The 26,608-nt window shown below is 39.8% G+C and overlaps 2 protein-coding genes across 2 annotated transcripts in view; both read right to left on the bottom strand.

The window, feature by feature from the left end:
- OTOGL (otogelin like) overlaps positions 1-10,248 on the bottom strand; it is an 89,571-nt gene extending 79,323 nt beyond the window's left edge. Inside the window, exons 1-7 of the mRNA XM_036401161.2 lie at positions 10,170-10,248; positions 9,175-9,214; positions 8,032-8,080; positions 5,866-5,923; positions 4,075-4,173; positions 3,288-3,442; positions 479-600 (exon numbers count right to left, since the gene is read on the bottom strand). Of these exons, the coding sequence (XP_036257054.2) occupies positions 479-600; positions 3,288-3,442; positions 4,075-4,173; positions 5,866-5,923; positions 8,032-8,080; positions 9,175-9,214; positions 10,170-10,248 (602 nt within the window). The remainder of the gene's footprint in view (positions 1-478; positions 601-3,287; positions 3,443-4,074; positions 4,174-5,865; positions 5,924-8,031; positions 8,081-9,174; positions 9,215-10,169) is intronic.
- A 5,247-nt stretch (positions 10,249-15,495) lies between these two features.
- On the bottom strand, positions 15,496-19,250 carry RPS16 (ribosomal protein S16). The gene is made up of 6 exons (XM_036401128.2): positions 19,180-19,250; positions 19,045-19,100; positions 18,259-18,360; positions 17,459-17,555; positions 15,822-15,869; positions 15,496-15,694 (listed from the first exon to the last, which is right to left on the bottom strand). The coding sequence occupies exons 2-6, from the start codon at positions 19,090-19,092 to the stop codon at positions 15,549-15,551; spliced, it is 441 nt and encodes a 146-aa protein (XP_036257021.1). The 5' UTR covers positions 19,093-19,100; positions 19,180-19,250; the 3' UTR covers positions 15,496-15,548.
- Between the last annotated feature and the right edge of the window lie 7,358 nt (positions 19,251-26,608).

Below are 26,608 nucleotides of genomic sequence, written 5' to 3'. Positions count from 1 at the left end.
CCTCAGAGATATTTTGTGGAGTTTTTTTCCCCAAAGGGGCTTTTCCAAAAGGGGCTTAAGATCATTTTTTAACCAATTCAGACTCATCTAGAAGACGATCATGTCTTATATTAGCCATAGCTACCAAGAATAAATAATGATTGACTTGTTCAAAATGCTATCAGAATGCACCAGGGATTAGCTGGGACTGCCTGACACAGACTTTGTCTGTAAAAAGAAGGAATAAATAATTGTTAGGTTACAGCTGAGAAGCTGAACACAGTCAATACAGTGTATTCTATCCTCACTCGTGTATTACATCAGTACTGTCACAGCCGCTCACACTAGAGCACTATCAGCCCCAATACAGAACAGCAAGGGATCAGTAAAGGTAGAGATCAAATTATTTTATCTGGATTGTGTAAGAGTCATCAGTTTCCCAAACTCCACTTTATCTTTTTCCCAATAAAATATTAAAACTCACCATTAGAACACTTACCTGATTCCATTTTTTCTTACTTCATGTCCTGAAATCATTACTTCTTCTTGGTTTGAAAAAAATAAGCTGATAGACCTATGACAAGTATATACTGAACCATAACAGTGAGGACTGTTATGAACCTTTGAGGGAAAAAATAGACACACAACAAGAGTCAATGCTTGTCTTCAATAATTTTGTACCATTTTTAATAAATTCATATATGATATTTTACGTTTTTATGCTCTAATTAATGAAAGAGGTTTGAAAATAAATACCTAGAATATTGCAAAGTCACAATTGCAAAGATATGCAAAACTCAAAGTTCACACTACAGAATACTACTGAGAAATACAGCAACTGTTTAATAGTGCATATCATCACAGGCCAGTGGTCTAAATACTGGATAGAGTCAGGCATTTTACACGGACAAACTTCAGAGACACTGTAGTGAGCTAACTTACAGAGGCCAAAGGTGGAACTTGCTGCTGGCACTGAAGAAACACCCCTACTTCTCTGTGTCTAGAGATCTGATCTATAAAACAGGATTACAAACCATACAGAACCTCAGTGTAATAGCAGCACTCTCCCTGCCAGCTGAGACTGGTACAAGCTGAACTACAGCATGCCCTCCCCTAAACCACTCAGGATTTCTAGAGATTTTGAAGCGCTCTCACAGATTACAGCAGCCATCTAAGTTACATGGACCTGTTAAAATCCATTTTGCACTGGCTTTCCAGCCCTGCTAATGAAGAAAGGTAGACTTTTCTGAAGTGTGCTTTTCTCCATTATACATATGAGCCAGGGGATTGGCTTAGTCACATACCAATTTATCTTGCTCAAATACAGTACTCTCAGGACTTGAAAACTGTGGGTTTGTGCTTGAGCAAAACTTACACAGTTTTCATTAATCTCAGGGGGAATGAGCCACCCAAACCTGTAGGATGTCCTAACGTGCTTCAAAAGCCCATGAGCTTATTTTAGACACCACTGAAGGGAGAGAGAAATGTGTTTTACATCTCAGATGCCTATCATTTCCCAGATTAAAATATACACAGAGTTCAGATTGCTCAGATATGACTTATGTTACTTTGTGTGTCATCATTCTCTGAGAAGGATGGGAATTTCATTACCAATTTACTTGGCAGTGCTGTTAAGCTAAATAAACTTGTAATTGGGAACATTTTACCAACATAGTGATGGAGGCTGTAAATGTAACTGTTCTGAAGAAAATATCTGTGAGTAAACACATACAGTGCTCATGAATACTTGAATAAATCTTCCTTGACTGACACTAAATCTGGAAGTAAAAACCAGTAACTGTTTCTCTGGCTGAAATAAGCTAGGTCAGGAAAAGCATTCGGAGCTTTTACATGTATAAAGATAATCGTAATTAAAGACAACATAAAAGTTATTTGACCTGGCAAATGGCTTCTATGTAAGCCCATCCCAAGACAGAAACACAATAAAGGAAAATCAAAATAATCCTTATGTTTTCTTCTCCTCTTGAGGGGTTGATTATTAAAGCCAGAAGGACCATAATGTTAGGATTTGGCAAGGTTTTTGTCTCTCCATTGCCCAGTCTGTCTACAGTCTCACATTACTTATGACTTTGCTGAGTAAACATTTTCAGTTTTTAGTAAAACATGACATTTTTTCCAGCAATCAAATAGAACCTTCTCTCTTTCCAGAGCCACTGGAATCCACTGATATATTGATTCCAGATTTTAATATAATCCTGGACTTTGCTACAGCACTTTCTGAAAACCTTTAAGAGGTCACAGCTGCATATAGAATCCAAATAATTAAAATGAAATTGTGAAAGGCAGGTGTAACAGTGTCTCTCTGCAACTTGAGTAGGTAGAAATGGCAGTTTTAATGGTAGATTTATCTTCACTAAGTGCTGTTATCTGAGGGAAGAAGAGGTCATCTGTTTATAAATGAAAAACAGTCCTCAGAGCAGAAATCAGCATCTAGATCTGCCCTCATGCCTACGACCACTGTACACACACAGGCTCAAAATGAGGACCCCTCTTGTCGTTTCTTCCCTGCCCAATCAGCACCAAATCCCAACCATTGTGAATAAGGTAATAGAATGATCTTGTATCCCCTCCCCACAGTAACCACCAGCCTGACAAATAGGGCATCTCTCTTCAAAGAGGGTATAGGTTTGAACTCTCCATGACCTACAGTCATTAACCATGGATACTCAGCAATTTGAAGAAATTACTAAAAAGAGTGCCTTCCATACATAGGTCAAGTTGAAAGCTTTTGAGCAGTTAATCTTCTCTGCATGACGTAGAGGTAATCCAAAATTAGAATGCAAATCCACAGAGGGGACAAGATGGGGAGCAAATCCCATAGGCCAGGGAAACAGATCCTCATAGCATACCAATAGCTGTGAATTAGGGCCTAGCACATCCATGTTCCTCGCTATTAGGCAAGTGATAGCTGTTTGCACTTACTCAGCAACTCAGCAACTCAATATTTTTTTACAGCCTAGTAGCTGAAGTTTATTAAAGTTTCTGGGGTCTTGTTTAAGACCCACTTTAGCTCCCAGAAGGGAGAGAGCAGATATCCCATTAAGGATCGAAGGAGAAAGAAATACTACTTTTAATATACCGACTCCTTTGATTATAATTACATTAGTATTTTGAGTTACTGTATGTAAGTTTAGGCTTTTCCAGAAGTTTCCCATATTTCCACAGTTTTATATTTAAGCAATTAATGCTCAGTTTGGTACATTTACTGTCTCTCTACTTATTTTACTTACTCATTTACTTTTATGTTTACTTACATGCTTACTTCTAATGTATGTTTACATACTTACCCAAACAGTGTATTGGGGCTCCAGAGTACTGCAGTCTTTTGCAAATATATAGGAGCAATTCCCTGGGAAGTAGTAGTAGATGCCATCAAATGTTTCAAAATGATACTGTCCCCATGATTTGCAAATCCCATCTCGGTCCTTGCCAGTGTTAGGTACTGGAGAGAACACACTGAGTTTACAAGAAGCATGGTCATCAAAAGCTAGCAAGTGCAAAAGATCAACTTACACATTCAACTTTAAAGTCAGCACTCTTTTTTAGTCTTAAGTCTGCAGTTTTAGCCATGTGCAATCATAATTAAATTTTTATTTGCTTCAGTGGAGACATTTTAATTACAAGTAGAAGCAAGGGAGTTAGATATTCTGCACATCCTGGAAGACAATTCTTGTTGATCCCTACACACAGCAGATTCCAAAAACTAGTATTTAAATAGTAGGTGATTTAATTTGCAATAAATCACTGCTTATTAAAAGAAATGCAGTGGTTTTTGGTTATTCAGCTAAGTTTAAAAAAAAAAAAGCTGTCTGGCTACTAGACAATACTAGACAATGGTCTATCTGTTATGGTATCTATATATCATTACAGCCGAAGTGCAAAATGCAGGCATTTCTGATGTTGTTTCTATATGTCCCTAATAATGCATATAATTTTAATCCTCCTAGCTACTGGCCAAATTAGAGGCCTGCTACAGAATAATCACAAATATGCTGGTAACAGTAGTTTTTCAAAATCTGCATCCTAAATCTTCCTGAAAGCTGATACTAAACTATTTTGGCCCAAAAATCTTACCAATTTGGCACCTGCTTCCTTGAGCCTGAAATAACTGACAGTCACAGTCACCTCCCTCTGTGCAGGCTGCTCCATTAAGGCACTCCTGAGGACATGAACCTGCAAGGAAGCATTCCAGCCTTTTAGTAGATACAGTATTTTTCAAAGAGGTTGAGAGATCCCAGCCAAATTTTTTTATTGTTAAATCATGAGCCGCTATATTAGCTGAGAAAATTAACCAACCACTATCTCCATTTTTTAACATATGCTTCATTTAATCCTTCATGTTCCTTAGTTAAAAGAGAAGCAAGGTTCTCATTTGGTTTGAGACTTATAAACTAACAAAGGAGCAAAAGGTCAACCTCCTCCAAGCAAACAAAAGGTCAAGTTCCCATGTAAAGAAATCAAATCCCAGTCCTGCTGATCTCAAAATATACAGGACACAGATCATTCAATTTCCCTAAATTCAGCATAATTTATACATATATCCAGCTTCTCCCTCCTAAACCTTACTGCAAAGGGTACATTCAGTTTATGAACAGGCCAGAATATATATTTTAGAGTCAAAATCAGTCCTAAACAACCTTCCCCACATTCTAAAAAAATAGTCAGCTAAAAGGTTATTTCTGCTTCAGAGGTGACTGGAGTCAGAGACTTTAGATTCCATGGGAATGGCTTGTTTTATGTTATAATTAGTAATTTTTTCCAAAAGCATTAAATGGTTTTCTAGTCTCTGAAAGCTATGAACTCCTTGTCATTTACTAATCATTCATTGAGTTGGGTTTAAATCATCATTCCCCAAAACTGAGAAGAAAGCTAGTCCCAAAGCAAAACTTCACCAGTTTTTGCAGAGAGTTGCTTGCCTTCTTGGAGTAGGATTAAAACTCTACATACATATAAAATTTCCAATGTTGCTGATGGGGATTAAAAAAGCATTGTACAAAGCAGGAAGTAAATGAAATTAACAGGTCCTTCCACTCCCAATGAGGCACAGCAAAGCTGCTAGTGACATTAAATGGGGGAAAAAAATGGGACCTTTACAGTAAAGGGACAAAGAAGCTACCAGTGGTTAGGAATATCATCCGTCATTGTGAAAATTCCTTTCCATGCTTAGCTTTGAATTTTTTCCATTTAAGAACTGCTTTGCAAATATATATAGATACTCTGAAAATACCAACAAAGTAAAAAACATTGTTTCTATAACAGTCCTAATGGGGAAACCTTTTGCTGTTTTTAGAATTTTGAGTTGTAAAATTGCATATATTCATTTACACAGAAAAATACAAAAGGCACCTGCCTGGGCATTTTCCAAGGAGGATACCAAAATTCCAATGCAAGTTGCCTACAGTGAACTCTTCTGTAAAAATTTCTGTAACTTAAACCTGCTTTACATGTTTGTCCAATGCTTAAATCTGTACAGGAGCAGCTTCATGCTCATTTCCTGAGTATTCATTTCCCTTTGCACAACCAGTTATAAGACTCTCTGATACACCTACATCCTCTAACAAGGCCAGAAAAAAAGTAGCAGAAATTAAAAATCGTAATAAAACTAAACTTTAAAAAAACCCCACAAAATCTCAAAAGATTGGCTTCCTTAGCTGTCCAGATTTGGTTGTAAGGCCCTATTTTGAAAGTACCATTTTAACAGATTTTTTTTTTTAATACTTAACATGGATAAAATGAGAAAATGAGACAGAAGAGAATTTTGTAGTGGCACGAAAAAGAGGGCTTCCACAGCCCATGGTAACACAGAGGAGGAAGGCAGCACTTTCAGGCTTCTCTCCTCCTGCAGATGAGGGGCACAGCACTGACCTCCTGGTGGACTCCGCATCAGGGTCCCATGATGGTGCAACCGAGAGGCAGATTGAACCTGTCAGAGAAACATAAAAGCAAAATCAGGGTGTTTGTGGTTTAAAAATTAATTGATCAAACCTGAGGCCTTGCACTCAAACACTGGGTTGGAACTTTAAATACAGAAGAGTAATTTGCACCTCAGCCAGTGCATGGCACAGTTACGGGTGCTACTGGAGGGATTGGCAGCCTGGGAAGAAGAAACACAATGTCTTTTGAGGAGATTTGGGAAAGATACAGCTGCTCTGTGAGATCACTACTGGCTTCTCATCCATGGCCTCCAGTTCCAGTGAATCACCAAGGTTCCACATGGGAAGTTTTGCATTTATGTTTGGAAGGAAAAGAAGGGGAGAGAGTGCAATCTCCCTTTTTCACTTCACTCAAATGCCCATTGTTGAAGGGCTCCCTCTATTGCTTCCACTCCCCTGACTCGTACTCCATGGCTGCACCCAGATCATCCCATTATGGCCAGTCTAGCTGCAATGGATTTTGTGTTCTCCTTGACATCCTTCAGAATTGCATTTTGGTTCATCCCAAACAAAAGAGAAAACAGATCTGCCTGATCTGCCTCCTGTTTAGAAACAGGGAGCCTCACACTTTGAGGAAGCCCTGCATCTGGCCCAGCACTCGCACTCTGATATTGCAGCTTGTCACATCACATTTTCCCTTCCAATGATCCTATTCCAGACTGCAAGTACTCTGGGGCTTCTGCCCCCACTAGACTGACTGGAAAGTTTACCAGGATTGAAGTGCTGAGCACTTAAATGTTTCCCACTTACGTTTATCCATGGCCAGTTTAAGTATCTTTCTTTATAAATGTGTTCCTTTTTGCTTAAATAGCTCTTCTTTCCTCTGTTTGTTATTTATTTCTTATCTGATGTTCTAAAAAAAAACAGTTACCTTTCTGCAGTTCCCACAGACTTAAGTGCCAGCCTTCAGCTGTACAACTAAGTAAAGAAATTTTTTTAGTCTTTGCTTGTAAACTAATTTCCTTCTTCCCTCCTGACTCCACTCATTCTCCACATCTCAAGTTTGAACTGATGGATCTCAAGTTAACAACAATGTGCAAGGAACATTTTAGGGTTAGTCTTGCCAAGGCCTCTTACAGCTCCCTTTTCCAACTGGAAATATGTTGTGGGATGCTTCCAAGTAGTAGAATCTGTTTAAAATCAAACTGAAACAGATTTCATTGAATCACCACCTGGAAGGCCCCCCGCACCAAAATGATCCCTGGTGCCCATGGTCCATTGCTAGGTGCAGAGGGTCCCTTCCCTCCCTGCACAACAAGGCCCATTCCCATTTTTTCTGATAGAGACTCCAAGCCGCCCGCCTCACAAAAGCTGCTTTTGGCCTTTGCACCATTTTGCAGAGTGTCCTTGGTGCCACAGCTCTTCCCTGCTGAGGGCCCTCCGAGGACACCTCCAGCCCTGCTTCTCCCAGAGGCTCGGTTACCCTCAGGGCAGTGTTTCACAGCTGCCTTTGACTCCCTAGCAGCACACACATCTCAAAGGGTCTTGGAGAAAATCACCCTGGTTCGGCCTGCAGGCTCCCTGGGACACCCTGAGGCAGGACCGCCTCTGGCTTCCTGCCTACCCCCTTCAAAGGGGTTATAACCCCTGGCTGGGCTCCATAGCCCAAGTGTGGGGGAACAAGATTCCTCCATTTAGGATTGAATTTCAGCACAACATTGCTGGGGTGCAGCACTGAGGCAGCGTGGGGCCAGGGTGATGGGAACCAGGGCTAGGCCTGGAGCCACAGGGGGGCACCATGTCCAGGAGGGAGCCTTGCCAGTGGTGCAGCCATTGTGCCTCTCACAAGCACAAACAGCTTTCCAGGTCCTGTTCACCCCCACAAAACACAGAGACGGCCTGGGTTTATTTCCCATAGGTGTGTGTCAGTTGGCTTGGCAGGGTAGGTCCCTACTGGGTGCTTTGCTGAGGGAGAATGAAGGCATTAGGTCACGGCTCAGGTGGGGTGAGCAGGTGGGGAGTAGCTGCTCCTCCTCACTGTCCTCCTGTTACCACAGCCCATCTCCCCACAAAGGGTCATTTGTAAGGATGGCAAAGACCCAGAGCAGAAAAGGGAGGAGGGTTTCCCCACCCTCCCGCTTTTGGAGGTATAACCTACCTCGGCTGTTACTAGATCTCTTTTCTGTCGAGTTGCATTAGACTCAGTTCTGGAAGAAAACAAAAAGGACCTTGTATTATCAAAGGTCCCTGGAGCAACCTGAATAAGCAAGTCCCCAGACAGAAGTGTTTCTCTCTGATTACCATCACTTTATCAAAGAGGTCTTTCTTGGGTTAACATTTAAAAAGGTGATTCTTTTTTTTTTGTTTTGACAGTGTCTCATTTTACAGAATTGGGCGGCACTCCAATCTCTGCTTGGACAGGGAGGTACCTGGGGCTTTGGGGAGACATAAATAGGCAAAACAGACTTACACAACAGGATACAAAATTGTAAACCAGCTTCATATTTGCTTCATGCTGCATGTCAGTGGCTACAAGTTCCCCAGAGTGTTGCTTGAATATACTCTGATGGTACTTTTGATAGCAAGAGTTGACTCTCCAGCTGGAGCCGACTTTAATTTGTGATTAAGTTTAGAAACTTAATCAAGCTATAAAACACACTTAGTTCTATCAACACTTCATGATGGCATATCATTTGACATGCCTGTGTGTCCACTAGATGTATTAGAAGTCATAAGACACAAGCTCATAAGACACAAAGCTATGTCCAATTTGATGCCTCCATTGAAAATGATGGCATAGATCCCATTTAATTCAATAGGATCAGGAACATTGCCTAGTTTGGGTTTTGTTTGGATTTCAGCTTCTATGTGAAAATTAGTATTGAAAATGTTTATTTTAAGGCTGTATAACACTTACTTTTCTGTGTTTCAAATAGCAGCTAGGATTTTATCATGCAGTTAAAACTGTAGATGGATACTCATTTAATGTATTTTTCCAGTCATGAAATCATGATCTCATGCTGTTTTCATTCCATTATTCCTCTAAGCTTTCTCGAGACCATAGAAGTATCATTTTTCATAAGTACCTCCATTTTTCAAACAGAGGACCCATGCCCATTATGTAAATACTTGGGAAAGAGTTGTAAACATTCTGAAAGTGTGTTCTACATCCAATCTACATGTAGATGACATTTTACACATTGAATTCAGGGTTATATTTTACTTTCTAACTTTCACTGCATTGCATTTGCTCATTCTTGCTCTGTTCGTAGGACTTGACAAATAAGGAATAAAAACTTACCTCAAAGTTCTTCTCAAGAGAGGAAGCTTGCAATAAGATCCTGTAGATTAAAAAATCACAAAGTTAAACTTCTTTTTTTACAGCATCACTCTGCCCTTGGCAAGCAACGTGAAGTTTAAAACAACATTATTGAATTTTAGGGTTTAAGAATCCTGAGTTTTCCAGGGCACTTTTGTAGAAACTCTGTATCCAAGGAATGTAGGACTATATGCACTCCTTCCTAAGAATTTGATTCTCTCACACAGTCTTTACCTGCAGGTTTCATGGTTGTAGTTCCGGTACCTGCTACCATGAAGAAGTAAAAAGAGCTCATAGCTCTTTAGAGGCTCAGAACAAAAAAATAGAAGAGGTAAACAGGTAAAATAGAACAGGTATCCAGAGCTTTACAGAATCAAACCTCCAGGGTTATAATACTTTTCTGACTGGTGCTTGTAAGACTGAATTGTAAATAATTTCAAATGAGCCCGTGCTTAAAACAAGCAAATAAACAAAACCAAACAAAACCACAAAAAACATTTTTATATTATATTAGAAATATTTGTAATTGTAGCAAGGAAACTATATATAAGATACAGTTGCATTATATAGAAAGTAAGATAATTTCTGTAACTAGAAGAGCAATTATTTACCCTAGCGGTCTAAAGACGTTTAAACAAACAGGTGCAGTCTGTTCAAATAAAATCTTACCTTATTGAAAACCATTAAATGCTACTCATCTGACAATAATAGCAAGAAAGGCAAGAAAGTTAGACTTTGTTCATAAATAATTGTTTTCCAACAAATTCAGATGTAAAAAATGGCTCTTAAAAATAATTTATATTTTAGTTTCTGCACCTGTGAGAGAGAATGATGATATATACTTGTTTAAATTGCATTTACAAATTCCAGCAAGGTCAAAAAAAAAAGATGGAAAAAATAACTAGTAATATTAAAATATTTAGAAAAATATTTGTAAAAATTAGGGTTACCACAAAAAAATAGAATAAAATTCTTACCTTGCAAAGTGGACAGCAGTGAATGAAGCAAGAATATACTCCATGGTATCATTAAACTGAGCTTTCCTACAATGTTCATTTCAGTATAAGTTGGAAAAAGGGGAATTTATACAAATTAATGGCTTTGATTACAGGGCATCTTACAACTGTGTATTTCTACAGTGTGTTTAAATCTTTAGAGGTTAGATAATTGGACTCATTACTTCAAATAATGCAATGTAAAAGAGGAAAAGAGCAGGAGACATCAAGCTTGGTAGCTACATACAGCTTCAGGAGCCTTGTGAGTGTTGCGTACAACTTCCTGGCTGCATGTCTCTCATTAGCAATGCATGGTAGCTCCTCAGCACAGTCTGTATTAGTTACACTTGCACCAGACCTGCGAGTATTACTCCCCTGTTGAGTTGAATTGGCCCTTTATAACACAGCAGACAATGACAGAAATGTTGCCATGTCATGGTGGTTTGAGATATCCTTCTGTCGTCACACACCTTTGTGTGCATTGAGGCTTGAGCTGAGGGCTATTCTCTACTCCTCAGTACAGCAACATTTTTTTGCAAGACCCTGAAATAATACCACTGTATAATTATAACTACATGGTTTTACATATTAACATAGTAATGTTTTTTCTCTGTCCTGAAAGGAGAGAGATGAACTTCTATTAAATAATACATCCAGCTTTTTAAGAATATTCTGGATGCCTTTCTGGGTATAGTTTGCTTATAGCACAAAAGAAGGCTTCTCAGAGGATAATTATATTTTGGTCTTAATAAATCATGTTATGAACACTTCGCATTAGGAAAAAGGAGAAAGAAGTCAACAGGGCCAAAGGGTTTAATTTCTAATTTTTATTAAAATATGAAATCATAATTTTACCAAAATTAAAAGTTATCATGTTTTGAAATAAAAGTATCTTACCTGCTTTACCATAATGTAAACAGAATCATCAGAAAGCACAGATTTAAAGACACTTATAATGCTATTTGAAATTGTTGCTGATACTTTAATTTTGCAAAACCTATCTTTTGCCTACCCTCCATTTTTCCTAGGAGGTGCTTTGTGAGACCTGAGCATGCTACAGAAGGTGTGGTTAGAGCCAAAACAATTTTAGAAGTTGATGACCTCTCTTGAGTAAAATGTTCTCCCATCCATCCTTCTAGCCCTTTCTCTTTCCTGCTCCCCAGATGGACACACAAATGAAAGCAAATGAAAACTCAGCCTCTCCAAGCATGACAAAAACAAAACCCTGGGTCCACACAGCAGCCAACAGCACTGGTGAAGGTTTGGGATCACTGATGGCACAAGGGTACTTATTGGAAACTGATGCATAACACTTTGCCCTGTGTGGAGTATTTAAGAACTATTTTATTTTTAAGAACTGTGTTGGATCTGAGAAGTTGACATTCCCATAGTTGCACTTCAAGAGTTTTTTGCTTTGTTTTTACCTCTATGGGAGTAGCTATGGTCTATTCCCGTGGATTGGCTGTTTGTCTGCAGCTGGACTGCACCTCTCAGTTCAATTGCACCTGCAGTATGTGATCCAAAACCACTCCACACCACAAACAGAAGCAAAAAAAGTAAATTCCTAGGCCATATGGAAACATTGATATAGTCACTCACAGACTTTTCACTCTTATGTGAGAACTTATAGGAAATAGACTTTCATCATTCCATAAATCTACTCTCAAGACTGCTGTCAAGATGACATGAAACCAAGCATTACATCTTCCAAATTCCACTACCAGTCTCTCTTACTGACAGTTATCTTAGTGTCAAGCTAAGTCTGGTTTAGAAACTCTTGGAAACTCAAGCTCCTTTGAGAAATCTGATCTGGGATTCCTCACTTTCTCGAGTGTATTTCTCATTATGCTTCATATGCAGTTTCACAACTAAATTATTGTAATATTAATAGAAATTAACTCTTTTGGTTTAACAGGAAAAAAAAAGCTATCCAAAATAGCATCTATGTGAGTTTTGTTTGGTTTTGGGATTTCATTTAACAATTTTTCTATAGCAAAGTTGGTATATGTAGTATTTCACAGTTGTTTAACTTTTAATATTTAAAAATAGGCCAAGCCTTATTATCTGCAAAGGAACTTTGTAAGAGTTAAAGCAATAGGCTTCATAAAGTTTAGACATCTCAGCCCAAGGCAAGGTAGAAAACAGCAAAGTCCCAAGCACATTAAGGATGTCAGCTAAGGAAAAAGAATTATTCAACCAAGTACTCTAAACTATAACTCAGAGGACTATATTAAGAAAGAGATTAAAAAATCAAACCAAATTATATCAAGTCAACAACACTTAATATCTACACAAGTATTAAAATACTGACTGTCACTTCTGAAAAACTTGAAAGAAAATAATTGCTTTTGTAAGAAAACAAGCACAATACAGAACACACTTGTCCCACACTTTAAAAATGCCAGTGTTACATTTTTAACTTACAGATTTTTTCTTCAAAAATAAAATTTAAACATTTAAGTGGTAATATATTTGTACATTGAAGTCAAAATAAATTTTCTCCACATTTTCCAACATAATGTTTCAGAGGGCTTAAATTTATATACAGATCACAATGTTCATCAGGATTATAAACAATGGATAAGGAAATAACTGCCTTCTGTGCCATGGGCTGGCAAGCTTACCCTGGTTTGAAAGGAGGTCCACTCTCATTGTTAACAAAACATGGTATTTGCAATGAAGAATTCAATTTTGTTGTTAATTCAATTTTGTTGTGCACAGATGATCTTCCTAAGGATTAGCATTGGTGAAACTAATGAAAGAGCCAGATGATACGAGATGAGGGGCATTTCCTCTTTTCTGAGAACCACCTCCCCAGCTGCTCAAGACCTTCCTAATGGTTTGAAGATCAAACTCTTACAGTTTCGCCGGGGATGTGTTTCTCTGGCCAAGTGGATGCTCAGTGACAAGTGCTTGATTACCATCCCTGAAGAATCAGGACAGGAGGAGACATTTTTCAAACACCTTCAAACTTTACAGTGGTTACAGTTTCCCAATGAAGTTAAGCCCTCTAGTGGGTGGTCAGTAAGCAACCTCTCAGAATAAAAATCTTCAGCCATCCAGGCAGACAGTCCAACTCTACAAACATTTCTCATTTAGAAAGCGTGTGGGAATGACATCACTCTGCAGGATTAATGGGGAATTTTTATAGGATCAGAGTTCTGTTCAGAAAGCATTTTTCTTATGTTAAGAGTCTTCTGGTTGAAGAAACAGCATGCAGATATCATCTCTGAATATATTAGTAGCAAGTTTTATTTTCAGCCTTTCCACAAAAGACCAACAAAACAATAATCCCCAATTGTTACAAGCTGTTCTGTTTGCAGAAAAAGGTTCATCAGGCTTCCTCATAACTGTGAACTCCACCCCTTAGGTTACTGTCATCAGGTATTCCATCTCCCCCTGCCTCATTAGGTTTCACACCACCACAACTTTGCTTCATCTCTTTTCCCCTCCATCCCACAGATCCAACAGCCAGACAAGAATCAGTTTTGGACAAGCCACAGCATAGGGTATGTATGTGCCAACTGGCAGGCCAGGAAGCAGCTCCTAAGCAATGAGTGAGCCATTGCTTTTCAGTCACACAGCCAAACAACTAGAGACTTTATTTTCCCTCAGCTGAAGCTAATTAACATCAAGACACAAGCTTTCACAAAACTCATAGGAATTCAAGCGATCAAACTCAAAGTTTGCTCTGCATAGCATCTTTTCTTTGGAAAACCAAGCCAGGAGGCTGAGCATGGCAGTTTTCAGCAGCCCAAGAGCTTAGAGTGCAGGAAAGGGAGCCTGAGGAAAGCAGACCATGCATCTTGCCAGACAGGAGTCTGGGATGGAGTGTCCCATTTGCTTCGTGTAAAACCAAATAGTCCTGGTATGTAAATTGGTGATAGAACATACAAGTCTCCTCCGCTTCAACAGGAGCATGAGAGGTTTGAATACAAGCATTGCATTTCTATTCTAATCATGGAATGCAGTTACTTAGTGGCAGAAACTGACAGCTAAAATGGGGAGATGGATGCAGAATTCCTTTTTTAGAAGGATTTTTTTTGCTACACATTTAACTCTTCAGTAACTGTGAGGATACCTTTAATACTCTTCTACTGAAAAAGCAGAGCTCATGACAAGTGCTTAACATTAATAAAAAGCTGTAACCATCTGTTAATACTAAACTAGAGCAAAAGGGTGGATTTTACTATTCATTCCAATTCCCCAACACACAGGGGAAGCTGGTTTATGTTGACTGAGTACACTGAAAAAACATTTCCCATTAAGCGAATTAGAATAACATGCTAAGAGAAAAGCCCAACATTTAAAAATCTCAAGCCAAGGTGCTCCTATGACAATTCCAGTAACGCCACACAAGCATACATAGACATTAAAATACCAGGCTTGGAGAGCAATGCAGCAGTAGCTGGGCTCTCAAAAGTGTCTTAATCTCCAGTATTTCTTCCAGCTCCACTCCAAACTGCTTTACAAACACATGAAACAACAGCTCAGGGCTGTACTCACACTGGTTGGGTCAGTTTGTACCCACAGCCTCATTCCATTACTTGCATCTCTTCCAAAGGACAGAATGAGTCTTTGTAAGACTCCTGTTGGCCCATCCCACATTTACTCAGAATTTACTTTTTGTCCTTGGGTAAAAGGACAGGATCTGAAACTTCTACACTTGATATGCACATCCTGTAGCCAAATTTTGGAAAATTACTTTCCAACTCACTTTTTTCACCCTTTCTTCCTCCAAGGCTTTCAAACTGCCTCACCTAGCTCATAATATTAGGAGTTACTCCTCTCGGCTTGTACTGTGCAAACATATGGTTGAACGACTAATCACTCAGACCTAATCTTAAAACATAAATCCTTGATCTATATTTACAAAACACTATAAGTATTTTAAGATTCCTACATTTAGATGTACTAGTCCAGAACTACTCAGTCTCTGCATTATCTGGTAATGCAAGAGCTCAACATACCTCCATCCCCTGCCCCCATAATTATTTTGGTTTTGACAACGTTAACTACCAGAAGGGTAAAGACTGACATGGTCCATGAACCACTGTGTTGTTCCATGTGCCTGCAGAATCCAGGATGTGAGCCTCCTTTATGTTTGAATAACCACACATTCCTCAACAGAAGAAAGATCTTCTTTACTCCTAAAACCCTACCTATCAGAATTACTATGAAAGGATTAAAAAAAGAACTGCCATCGACCCTCTGATACTACTGTTACACAAATCCCTTTGTGTATCAATCTTAACACACAGTGAAAAAATCTATTTACCCACCCAAGAAAAGGCAATTTAGAAACATGAAAATTATCAAATTCTTTCTGTTTATTGACTGCCATATGACTAGAGACCAATTTTAACGGTAAGACTTCTGGTAGCGTGCACGAGCACCAGGTCCGCCAAATTTCTTGGATTCACAACGGCGAGGATCTGCAACAAGCAGAGTCCTATCATACTGGATTAGAATATCCTTGATCTCTTTCTTGGAAGCTTCATCAACATCTGTTCAAAAAAGAAAAAAAAATCTTTAGTTTAAGCAGTTTCACATGGAACAAATTCTTTTTGCAACAAAACAACCAAAAGCCATACACTTCCACTTAAAGCTAATAAAACAATCAAAGTTACTTACATTTTTGATAGTAAGCCACCAAAGCTTTGGAAATAGCTTGACGGATAGCTGTTAAACAAAAATAAAAGATCAGTAACGATTGCAAATCTATTTAAAATCTTAACACAAAGTGCCAGTTATCTGAGAAATGTGCTATTTTGTTCATTGCCAAATTGTCCTTTCTCTCCTTAATATCCCCTCCCACGTAGTCCACGTGACCCTTACTTTGGCAAATCTTAAGAAATCTGTGCCAGGAGGCCACCCACAGTTCATTTGTCGATTTGACAGCTGCCAGCTAGCCAAGAAATTGCACAAGGGCTGTCAGATCACCTTCTCTCCTGAGTACTAATGTAGGTTCATCTTCTATCTACAAGCAGTCAACTTTCAAAATCTTAGAAATACAGTTCTCTGAAATGTCTATATTTTTCAACAAAAACAAAATTGATTGTGTGTTGGAAGACCAAGGATGCAAATGGGCCAAGAGGATGGTCTGAGTGCTAGAACATGGCAATACAAACAAACTAGCTCAGTAACAGTAATCAGAACTCAAACCAGGAGAATGGGAGAAACTGTCAGGATGATGCTGTTACACTTATCTGTGAAAATATTAACACCAGGATTTTGATGAAAACATGAATGTTCTGAAAAACACATGGTATCAAGTTTAGGCCTGAAATTCGCCTGTTTTTTATGCAGCCTCAGCTCCACTTCACTAACTACATTCAAATTAAGAGCAGAACAAATTTATCTTTTGTAAAGATGAACTCTAAGAACAGCTAATGTAAATATACTCCCAGCCTTCCCTGCAAGGAGAAAACTGCCTAGCTTTGCTCATACTGTAAAGACGTTTCTGAGCAACATAGAAATATATAACTAAGGATATAATTTCTAATGCTAAACCCCTCCTAAAATCCTTGTGCTTAGCTGCCTTTAAATTATCCTGTCAATTCACAATGTAAAGGTAGCTTCCGTGCATTTCATCAAAACTTCACTTTGCTTCACTCAGCTCATTCTGTTGCAGCTTTGCACATAAAAATATAATCAACTACATTTGCACAGTGGAGAAAGAAAAGTTTGGCAAGTCACTGTTCCAAACTTAAGCCTCTTAAATATGTTGCATTGTGCTGCATTGGGTCTGGCTGAGATGATTTTCCTGTGACAGCTCTCATCTGGTTTGTGTTCTGGCTACAGCCAAGCAGCGCTTGCACAGCATCAAGGCTGTGCCTACAAGATATCTCCATCACCATTGGGCTAGGAGTGGGCAAGATCTTGAGGTAACATAGCCAGGACCACTGATATCCAAACTGACCAGAAGGGATATTCCATGCCAGAGGATCTCTGCTCAGCAGTAAAACCAAAGGAAGAGCAACTGCTACAGGTATTGAGGCCCCACTTCCTGGGAAGTGGTTGAACATTGCCTGCTGATGGAAGCCCTTAGTTTTCCCTTGCTTCAGTGCACAGCCTTTACTTTTACTTTATTAATCTGCATTCATGTTGACCCACAAGGTTTTTCCATCTTACTTTCTCCCCTCTCCTCATCAAGATAAGGAGAGGAGTGATAGAGCAGCTTGGTGGGCACTGGGCACCGGCCAGTGTCAACTCATCAGAGTGGCTTTACCCACTCCAGCCCACCCCAGAGATCCCACCCAAAACCTTACCATAGATCTGTGCTACGTGGCCACCACCCTTCACACGGACTCTGATGTCAACACCAGCAAACCGTTCCTTCCCCAGGAGGAGGACAGGTTCAAGCAGCTGGGAAACAAAGCACAAAGAAAATTCATTTGTAACGAGGATCAGAGCTTGTAGTGGCTTTACCAAATGTGATGTCATTGAATCTTCTGAAAAATGGAGCCTTGATTTTAAAAGCACACACCCAGGTCAAGTACACCTCCTGCAGCGTTCTCTGACATCTACTAGTACTGTCATAAGACATATTTACTGAAGTCTTTGGTTTATTTAAGTTTCAAACATCTTAGTAGCAAAGCAGATGTAAATGAGGATTAAGAACAAGAGAACAGTCTAGCTAAAATGCCATAACTACATACAAAGAGTAAGTCAAGCTCATTAAAACTGAAGACCTGAAGTAGTCTGCAGGTAGTTTTCTTCACAATTTATTATACTTTACAGTTATCTAAACAGTTTCAGATTCTGTTAGCATTGTTCAGCAGCTACCGTATAAAGTTCTAAATAACCTTTTTAAAATGAGGGTTAAGTCACCCATTTTAGTTCAGAAAGTAGATAGGAAGTGCAAAAAATACTTCACATTAAGTGAAACCTGTTAAGCAAAACCCCGCCATCACAGAAGTGCAGGTTACTGAATTTTCCTAACAGCATTTGTATTTCAGGTAAGCAACCAAAAATTTGGTACTTTCAGTAGGACAAGGCACTTGTCTCCAGTGCGAAGCAACGAAATGTATAAAAAGGGATGCAGAGCAGAGGCTGGGTGGATGCTTACTTTATACTGCAGAGTTCTGGGCTCGATCATTTCCAGAGGTCTTCCATTAACTTTAATGAGGCCATTCCCTCTCTTGCAGTGGGCAACAGCCGTTGCAGTTTTCTAAAAAATCCAAAGGTGTATTAGCACAGCGTTTTATTTTTCCACAAGCAGCATTTCAATTTCAACAATCGAGCAGTCCTAGTCTTATGCCCCAGACTAACACTATGCACTAAACAGTATCTCTCCCTACACCTCCAGGTATTATCACAGTGTTAAAACAGAATCTTAATAAAAGTTTCAGTGTTTGATTTATAGTTACAAGACTTAATTGTACACGAAGGTAAGAGCCTTCCGTTCGACAACAATGTAGTTTTGTGGCTCGTTTTCTCTCAAGAGATTGGTACCGTGAATCATTCGAGACGCTGCATTCCATCCAACAGGGCGAACTTTACCTTCCCGTCACAACGTGCCCCTCAGATACCGGCAATGGTGAGCCAGGCCGCTGTGGATCGGGGCGACAGCGGCGGCCACCCCGTTAGACTCCGGTGAGAGGCCGCCCAGACGCACCCGCCAAGGGAGCAAAGCCTTCCCCACAGGCCCACGGCGCGCTGCGACGGCCCCGGAGCGGGACACGTGGGCTGCGCGGCGGGACTCCGCCCGCCCGCCGGCCCTCCCGCGGCCGAGCCCCGCCGCACGGCCCCGGCGAGGAGCTGCGGCCCAGACCCCCGAGCGCGAACGGCCCAAAGGCGCGGGCCAGCCCGGCAGCGAGGAGCAGATGGTGCAGGCCGCCACCCCGCGCCTCACCTTTCGTCCGAAGACCTGGACGCTCTGCAGGGGACCCTTGGCCGGCATGGCTGTTCCTGCAAGAGAGAGGGAGCGGCGTGAGCGCGGGCGGGCGGGGAACGCGGGCGAGCGCGGCCGGAGCGCCCCGACACTCACCCGTCCTCGGCGGCGGCTCCACGGAAAGGCCGTACGGGGCTTCCGGGCCTCAGATCAGGGGCGCCGCGCCGCAAAGCACAACGCCATCGCTTCCGGCAGCGCGACAGAGAGCACGGCCGGCTCCGCCCCGGCTGGCGCGCTTTGCGGCCCCGCGGCGGGCAGGCCCCGCCCGAGCTCGGCATGACCGCGGCAGGCGCGGCGGGAACCGCACACTGAGAGAGAGCCTGGGCGCGGAGAGCCCGGGCGCGGAGAGCCCGGGCACCCGCCAGGGGCCCGCTCCGCTGCTGACACCGCAGGGCGCTGTGCTGGGCCCCTGTCACAAAGCAGAACCCAGGTGGGCTTCTGATATAAGGAGAGCAAAATGCTGCCATGCCCGAAAGGCTCACAGTCACTCTTTGAACTTCCTAGAGATGCAACAATACAAACTCCATGGCCTTTATAATTTTGAACTCTGGTAAGCTGGAGAAGATGAAGCAGTAAGCCCTGTACTCGCGTCTAGCACTGCGCACTGACACATATTCAGAAACTGCCTCATGCCCACTTAAATACTTAGTGATGGTTATATTTAAAATCTACTCAGAGTTCTCTAGATTTAGTGCACTCAGGGAACCCCATCAAATTTATCTTCCATCTCCGTTTATTTCTTTTTAATATCTGTCATAAAGCATGGAGTTTAAGTCACTTTCAGACTGAAAATATTTTACTTCTAATACAGTAGTATATAGTATGCAAAATTGTCTAGAAGGACAAAAGGAGAATCTGTTGATGAAGCGAGGTCACGCTTCTTAGACATTTTTAATGATAGAGATTTAAATTACTATGATGATTAGAAAGTTGACTGCTCAAATTAAACAATCAGTTCCTTTGTCTTTGGACAGGATTTTAAATACTGAACATTAGTCATCAGTCATGTGAGGATTTAAACAAGCACTTAGCTTTATGCAATTGGAGTGATTAGTTCTGTTCAAGTGAATAGAACTGTGCAGAACGTGTAAGATTTAGCACATCTCAAACCCTCAGTTGTACAAAGCTTTAACATGTGATCCAAACAGTGATTTATTTCTTTAAGGCTGTTTCCTAAGGAACAGTGTTTATGCAGTTCATCCAGCCTTTTCCTATCATGGGAGGAAGGGGAATGGCCAGTTTCAGTTAGTTCTTGAGGACAAGTGGACATTTCAGAGCCAAGACAGGTTTTACATGTTTGCTGAAAACAGGTGGCTGGGCACCAGAGAGATCTTTAACTTGCGCAATGAAAGCAGCTGCAGGAGCTGGAATATTAAGACATTATAAAACCTTTATTTAGGTGAAAAAGAAAAAACATAATACCTAATTAACCCAGTTAAAAAAGGTTCAGCTAATACTTATGATCAACCCAAAGGTGAGCCATTAGTAATTCAGTTTTGCTGGGTGTCCAGGGAACGTCTAAAGAAAAAGAAAGCAACTCTAAATCTATTTCCTGTGTGGGCATTATCTAAGGTCTGCTACTGAAAACCTGTGTTTTAATATGAAGTATACCATTAAATAGGTAATTTTAACATATATAAAACTTACATTTTGGGAGCATGCTTTCTTAGGTCCTTTAAAATTCATCCTCATTTGAGTGTTCATCTGCTGCACGCTCTTCCTAAAACTGAAAACAATCATTGTATAGGAGGCTGTGTGAAAGCCAGGGATATTCCTACATACATCTATCTTTCTGCCTTCTATTAGCAAAAGAACACAATAACCAACATATAGTGATAAGTTGGCCTGGAAAACAAGGTTAAAGGCTTTGTGCTGCTTGCTCCCTTTTGCTTTCTAGCATAAAAACAGGAATAAGAGCTAAGAGGTTGTAGGCTGTGTAACATTGTAAGTGTTAATTGGAACACGAATAGCACAAAACAAGGGAAAAAAAAAAAAGATATCAGAATGGAAAATAAACCCCTCAGGTAAGACACTAGATGTCTACAAAACGTCCCAGCACCAACAATATCCCTATTTAGTTTTACTGAGCACAGAGTACTTTAAAATGTTAATGTATCTCAGATTTTAAAATGAATACATGGTAAGAATCTGCAAGCATCACCTACAAAATGTTGTGTTCACTTCCTTTTTATTTGTGAAATAATTGCACCTGTGGAATGTAAGGCATTTGTTTGGTGGCTTTTTTTTTTTCTTTTTTTTTTGCTAACCTGATTTTGCACCAGTGTAAGGATTCCTACAGGGAATAGTCAGACCCAGAGAAATTAAGGCATGTTTGCTGGTAAAGCATTCTTAGCAGAAAGAGCATCTCAGAGAAAGCTGGCAGGATTGTACTCATCTATATATAGGGCATTTTATTGTTTCCTAATAGAAGGAAAACTATTTGGATTTTACAGAAGTCTAAGTACTTTATTTCACAGTCATTCTACTAATTGTACACAGATGATGTGTTGTGTATCTTTGTAGCAACAAGATTCTTACAACTACTAAATCTTTTATGTGGGCATTTAGTGAGGCTTTGAGGGATTGAGAGTCTCACTAGCTGCCCTCCTCCTGGGGCTGCTTTGACCTCATTGCAGGCTATGCTGTCAGGTGCTGCTGTAACCTGCTCATCTCCCACAGACCAGCCACATGCAGTGATGCTCTCTCTCAGTTTTCTGGGAACAGTGAGGGTATGGCAGCAGGATGTAGCACTGTAAGGAATGTCCCTGACAGCATCTCCAGTTGTTTATTCACTTTGTGACAGGAGCACAAACCTTGTGTATATAACATGGCTCCACAGGGAGGAGGGCTGGAAGGGAATGGCAGGAGGTGGACAGAGGTGAGCCGAGCAGAGCCAGTGAGCTGGGCTGAGAAGAGCAGCAATGAATCTTTCTTTGGAAATTTGCCAGTGTGGAGCATAATACCACACTGCGGTCCAAAACCTGCAGTACAAAACCTGTGTCAGTCCACTGCCCACCAACACTGTCAGGCTGATGCAGTGCAACCCATGAATTTTAAATTTGAACATATTTGTTACTTGAATGCTCGCACTTTATTTGGCAACACAGGAGTCAAATATATTGAAGATTTTTGTGACTTATGTGCTTGCATGGGGTTTATTTTTTCTGGGATTTTATGTAGTTTGGAATATAAAACAGCAAGTAACTGGACTTCCACGTGAAATCATGATGTTGGTTCTCTGCTCAGATCTTGAGCTGTTTGAAATGAAATTCACATGTAAGTTCAGAAGGTAAACATTCAGAGGACGGCATTTTAGCTTCCACTTAGCACGGAATTCTGTAGCTGCCAAGAGTGTAAGGCAACAAAGAGTCAAGGTCAATATGTTAACAAGGCCAGCTGTAATGTGCCTCTAAATTTCCTCCTGTTTAAAAAGGAGAGAAAATGCTCTCAGTGGAAAAATAATGGGAGAAATAGTGAGATTGTTTTCCTCATGTATTATCTAAAACATTAATAGAAAGGTAAGAGCTATGGCAGAATACAATCAGTTACTTCTATATATATTGTCATAGGAAATAAAATTACTGTGAAAGTAAAAGAACATTTAGGGGAAATACAAAGAAACATTCTTCTACATAGTCCATAATCACATTTCAAAATATCCACACCTTCTACCAAAATGTCCAAATTTGCAATTGATTGTAGGATTTTGTGTGGTTTTTTAGCAGAGTGGATAATTTTAATTAGGGAACAGATTTGTTCGGATTTCGTGCATGATAAAGCAAATTCTCTGAAGTTTTTACTTCAGACAGCAAAATCATCTCTTCAGAAGGCAGTGTTGGTCTTGTACAGCTTTGTATCTTTTGAAAATTAGTGGATTCCTTCACTATAAAGTATGAAGTATTTCAGGAAAGAAGATACTGACATCCCTTTTTGATGGCAGATTTTATAATCTGAAAGGTCTGGGATAGCAGAATATAGTTCTCATATTACAGTTTGCAACTGATGCATGTTTGATGATAAAGTGTAATTAGCTAATGGATCCCATTATTTCTGAGGCTTGCTTTTCACGGATTGTATTAATCCAGGCAGCAGCTGAAGAGTTTTCTAAACTCAATTAGTGCAAGAATGCTGTGGCCAATGGAAAAATGTTTGATGCATGCCAGAAAACAAATCTTCCCAGCTCTTGGAAATATGTTCTGAAAACAAATATGGATCACACAAGATTTTCATAGCAATAAATATTTTTTTCTTAAAAATATATTTAAAATCTAAAGCAAAAAATTTGGTTAATTATCCTCCTCAAATGAAGCTCTGTAGCATAAGCTCTGGAACATAAGGATGTGAGTTATCCTGATTGGTGTGAATATTGTCTCCCATTTGCAGGTTAAAAATGTTAATGTTGCATTGAGATTGAGAACATGAGATGGTTTGTAATGTAGAAATTGACACAGTGATAGGCTCATTCACACTGAAATTCAATGCATGTAAATAATTAGCTATACAATAGTTATCTTAGGACCAGGCTTAGCATTGCTCCTTGGGAAAAATCACAATTAACGATTGTCTTGACTTTCATTTTGAATGAATAGGCTAGGTCTTTCAGTACAATAAACAATAGAAATACAAAGCCCATCTTGTATCTGAACATCCAAAGATTAAGGCTCATTGTTTTAGTTCTGTTACCTGAGTGGTTGCTGAAATCTGAAAAAGGTTGTGACTTAAATTTGCAACAGAATCCTATTTACAATGGCTGGAAGTCTGTATAATCAGTTAACACACTAACTTTCCAGATGGAAAGTTATGGCTCATTTTAGAATCTGTCTATATGATAGAGACTAAAATTGAATGATCTAGGATTTAGACTTGGAATATATAGTGGATCTCTCTTGCAGCAGACAAGGCTTTAGTGAAATCTATGACAGCAAATTAGAATTAAAACTCTTCTCCTCTGCACTCACAGAAGCTGCTTTTAAGTATGTGTGCGTGAGCTCACACACTCACACTTTTGTATGTCGACAGGAATCAAAGCTGCAAGAAGCTGCGCTGGCAAGAGCCCAGTACCCCCAAGCTACACTAACAAGCAAAGAAGTAAATAGAATCACGTACATGAAACAATTTATTTTTTTAGAACAGAACGGCATCTCCAAGCTTCCTGCTGTATTTTGCTGCCCCTGGAGGCTGCTTCTCAGTTTAGTTCCCATTTTTAGAAACTAAACACAGCAGGGTCCAGTGGGATCCAGCTGCCCTCTCTCAACTCTTCTGCAGAAAGAGAAGTCCTGGGTCTTAACTTCTGCAGAGTAGTTGGATCCTTTCTACGTTCTTATATTAAAGAAATATGAGGACGAGTCACTGTAGAAATAGACACCTATTTCACACTTAAAATACAAGCTTTTTGCTCCAGTTGGCTTAATTATGTTCAGATTGCAAATACAGTACTGCACTCCATGATCCATAGGTCTGTACTTCTCTTTAAATCACACATGTGACGTAATATATGCAGAAAGTTGCTGACTTCTAATAGATAAAGAGTTGCAATCATTGTTATTGACTACAGAAAAAGCCTTAAATATGCACACATTTACTTTGCTGAAACATCAGTCATAGTTTAGAGCAGAAAGAGATAGGCTTCTGTGAAGTTATATTAATATCTACTGAGGTAATTTCTATTTCTGATTTTGAATGTTTGTTGTTTCAAGTGAAACATTTTCCATTGCCTGTGGTAAGAGAGCAGATTAGGCAGAAGTATCAGAGCTCGTGAACTGTTGTGTACTTATTGACCTACCAGAGAACTGAGACATTTTCTTCAGAAACTGGAGCAGCTGAACTCTAAAGGAGAATGAACCCTTTTGGCAAGGCTTTCTAAGGGCTCTGGATGGAAAATCTTGTGTTTATGAAACAGAGAGAGCAGGCAGAAACATAGTGACTGTTCAGCTTGTAGAATTAAGGGAAAATAATAACACATTTTATTCACACAGAGCTGAACACAGCTAGCTTATCTGGATGCTGCATGCTGTCAGGAATCATGGAATTGTCAAACACGGCTGAATACCTGTCTGGTGTAGGATTGACAAAGTGGTTGTTACCAATTAGCAGCTGTAGCTCTTGAAGTGAAACAATTCTCAATGCCTTGTTACATGTGAACAGTCGATGCATTTTAAAGTAATCTATCCATCCTCACCTAGCCTTTGTTCAGAGACCGCAGAGAAGAAGTCGTAGAGTCTGATATCTCCAAATGATTCTTCTGTAATTCATTCCTCCACTGTTCCCAAGAGAATGTAGCCCATAATATCTACACACTAGGAGATCTGCACAGTTCACAGAAACACAAACACATGCAGTATTACAACACACGTATTAAAGTGACATTTTTTTACAAGATCAAAAACAGATAGAAAAAATGAGGGGCTTGGGAAAGCTTTTACTGAATAAAAATGTCTGTGGAGGCTTGCTCATATGTGGGCCTGTGAATAACACTCAGGAGACTATAAACTTTAGACAAGCCAGATGGTTAGACAGCAAACCAGATGCTTTTATTTATGAAGACAAAGTTCACATTTTGTAAGGTACTTTGTTCTTCTAGAGAAGGTTTCACACACAAAGTAAAATAATTATATATGTATTCTATGATGATTGACTGGAACATTCATACACATAGTATGAACATTCATCCAGTAGTCCATTGTTCTTTCAGTACCTGAAGGAATGACCTGAAGTTGTGCCAGGGGAGGTTTAGATTGGATATTAGAAGGTTTTTCACCCAGAGGGTGGTTGGACACTGGAAGAGGCTGCCCAGGGAAGTGGCAGAGTCACTATCCCTGGAGGTGTTTAGAAGAGGTATAGATGTGGTACTTGGGAAATGTTTTAGTGTTGGGTTTGGCAGTACTGGGTTTATAGTTGGACTTGATGATCTTAAAAGTCCTTTCTGACACAGATGTTTCTGTGATTTTATGGTTGGTGCATCTAGTTTTACACATGAAAGACACGGTTGATGCTGGCTTGCAAAGTCTTGTCAAATGAAGGAGTTTGGAGTAAGGTGAGTACAGAAATACAAATTCTGGTGATTTTATACCACACAAAAATCAGCGGTTAGATTGGAAATGAATGCCAGATTTTAAAAATGTTTAAAATATATATGAGATGTAGATGCCTAAATCTCAAGGGAATACAAAACCTCCGCCTTTAGGAAACTTAGGATCCAGAATTCTGTTTGCAGAATGACATAGATTCATAGTTTATGTCTAATTGAAAGTTAAGCTTTTTAAAGTACCTCATCCTTTTGTAATTGTGACTTCTGTTGATTATCATTGGAAATCTTTGGAACATTTATTTTCCATCTAGCATGCTGCCTGTATCAAGGGGAGCAAACCTTTCTGTTTTGCCAATTCCATTATTTTGAGGGGTTTGAAAGGAAACAGGTCAAGTATCTCACAGACACACCAGGGTTGTGCTTGGGACAAATACATCAGGATATTAAAGGTTTAAAAAATGTATTCCATTTGATTTAAAGAGGCTCTGAACTGTTATT

This window comes from Molothrus ater, chromosome 5 (genome assembly GCF_012460135.2).
Source record: "Molothrus ater isolate BHLD 08-10-18 breed brown headed cowbird chromosome 5, BPBGC_Mater_1.1, whole genome shotgun sequence".
In the NCBI taxonomy this organism is placed as follows: Eukaryota; Metazoa; Chordata; class Aves; order Passeriformes; family Icteridae; genus Molothrus; species Molothrus ater.
Note: the sequence above shows the minus strand (reverse complement) of the source record. Positions and strands in the feature narration are given on the sequence as shown.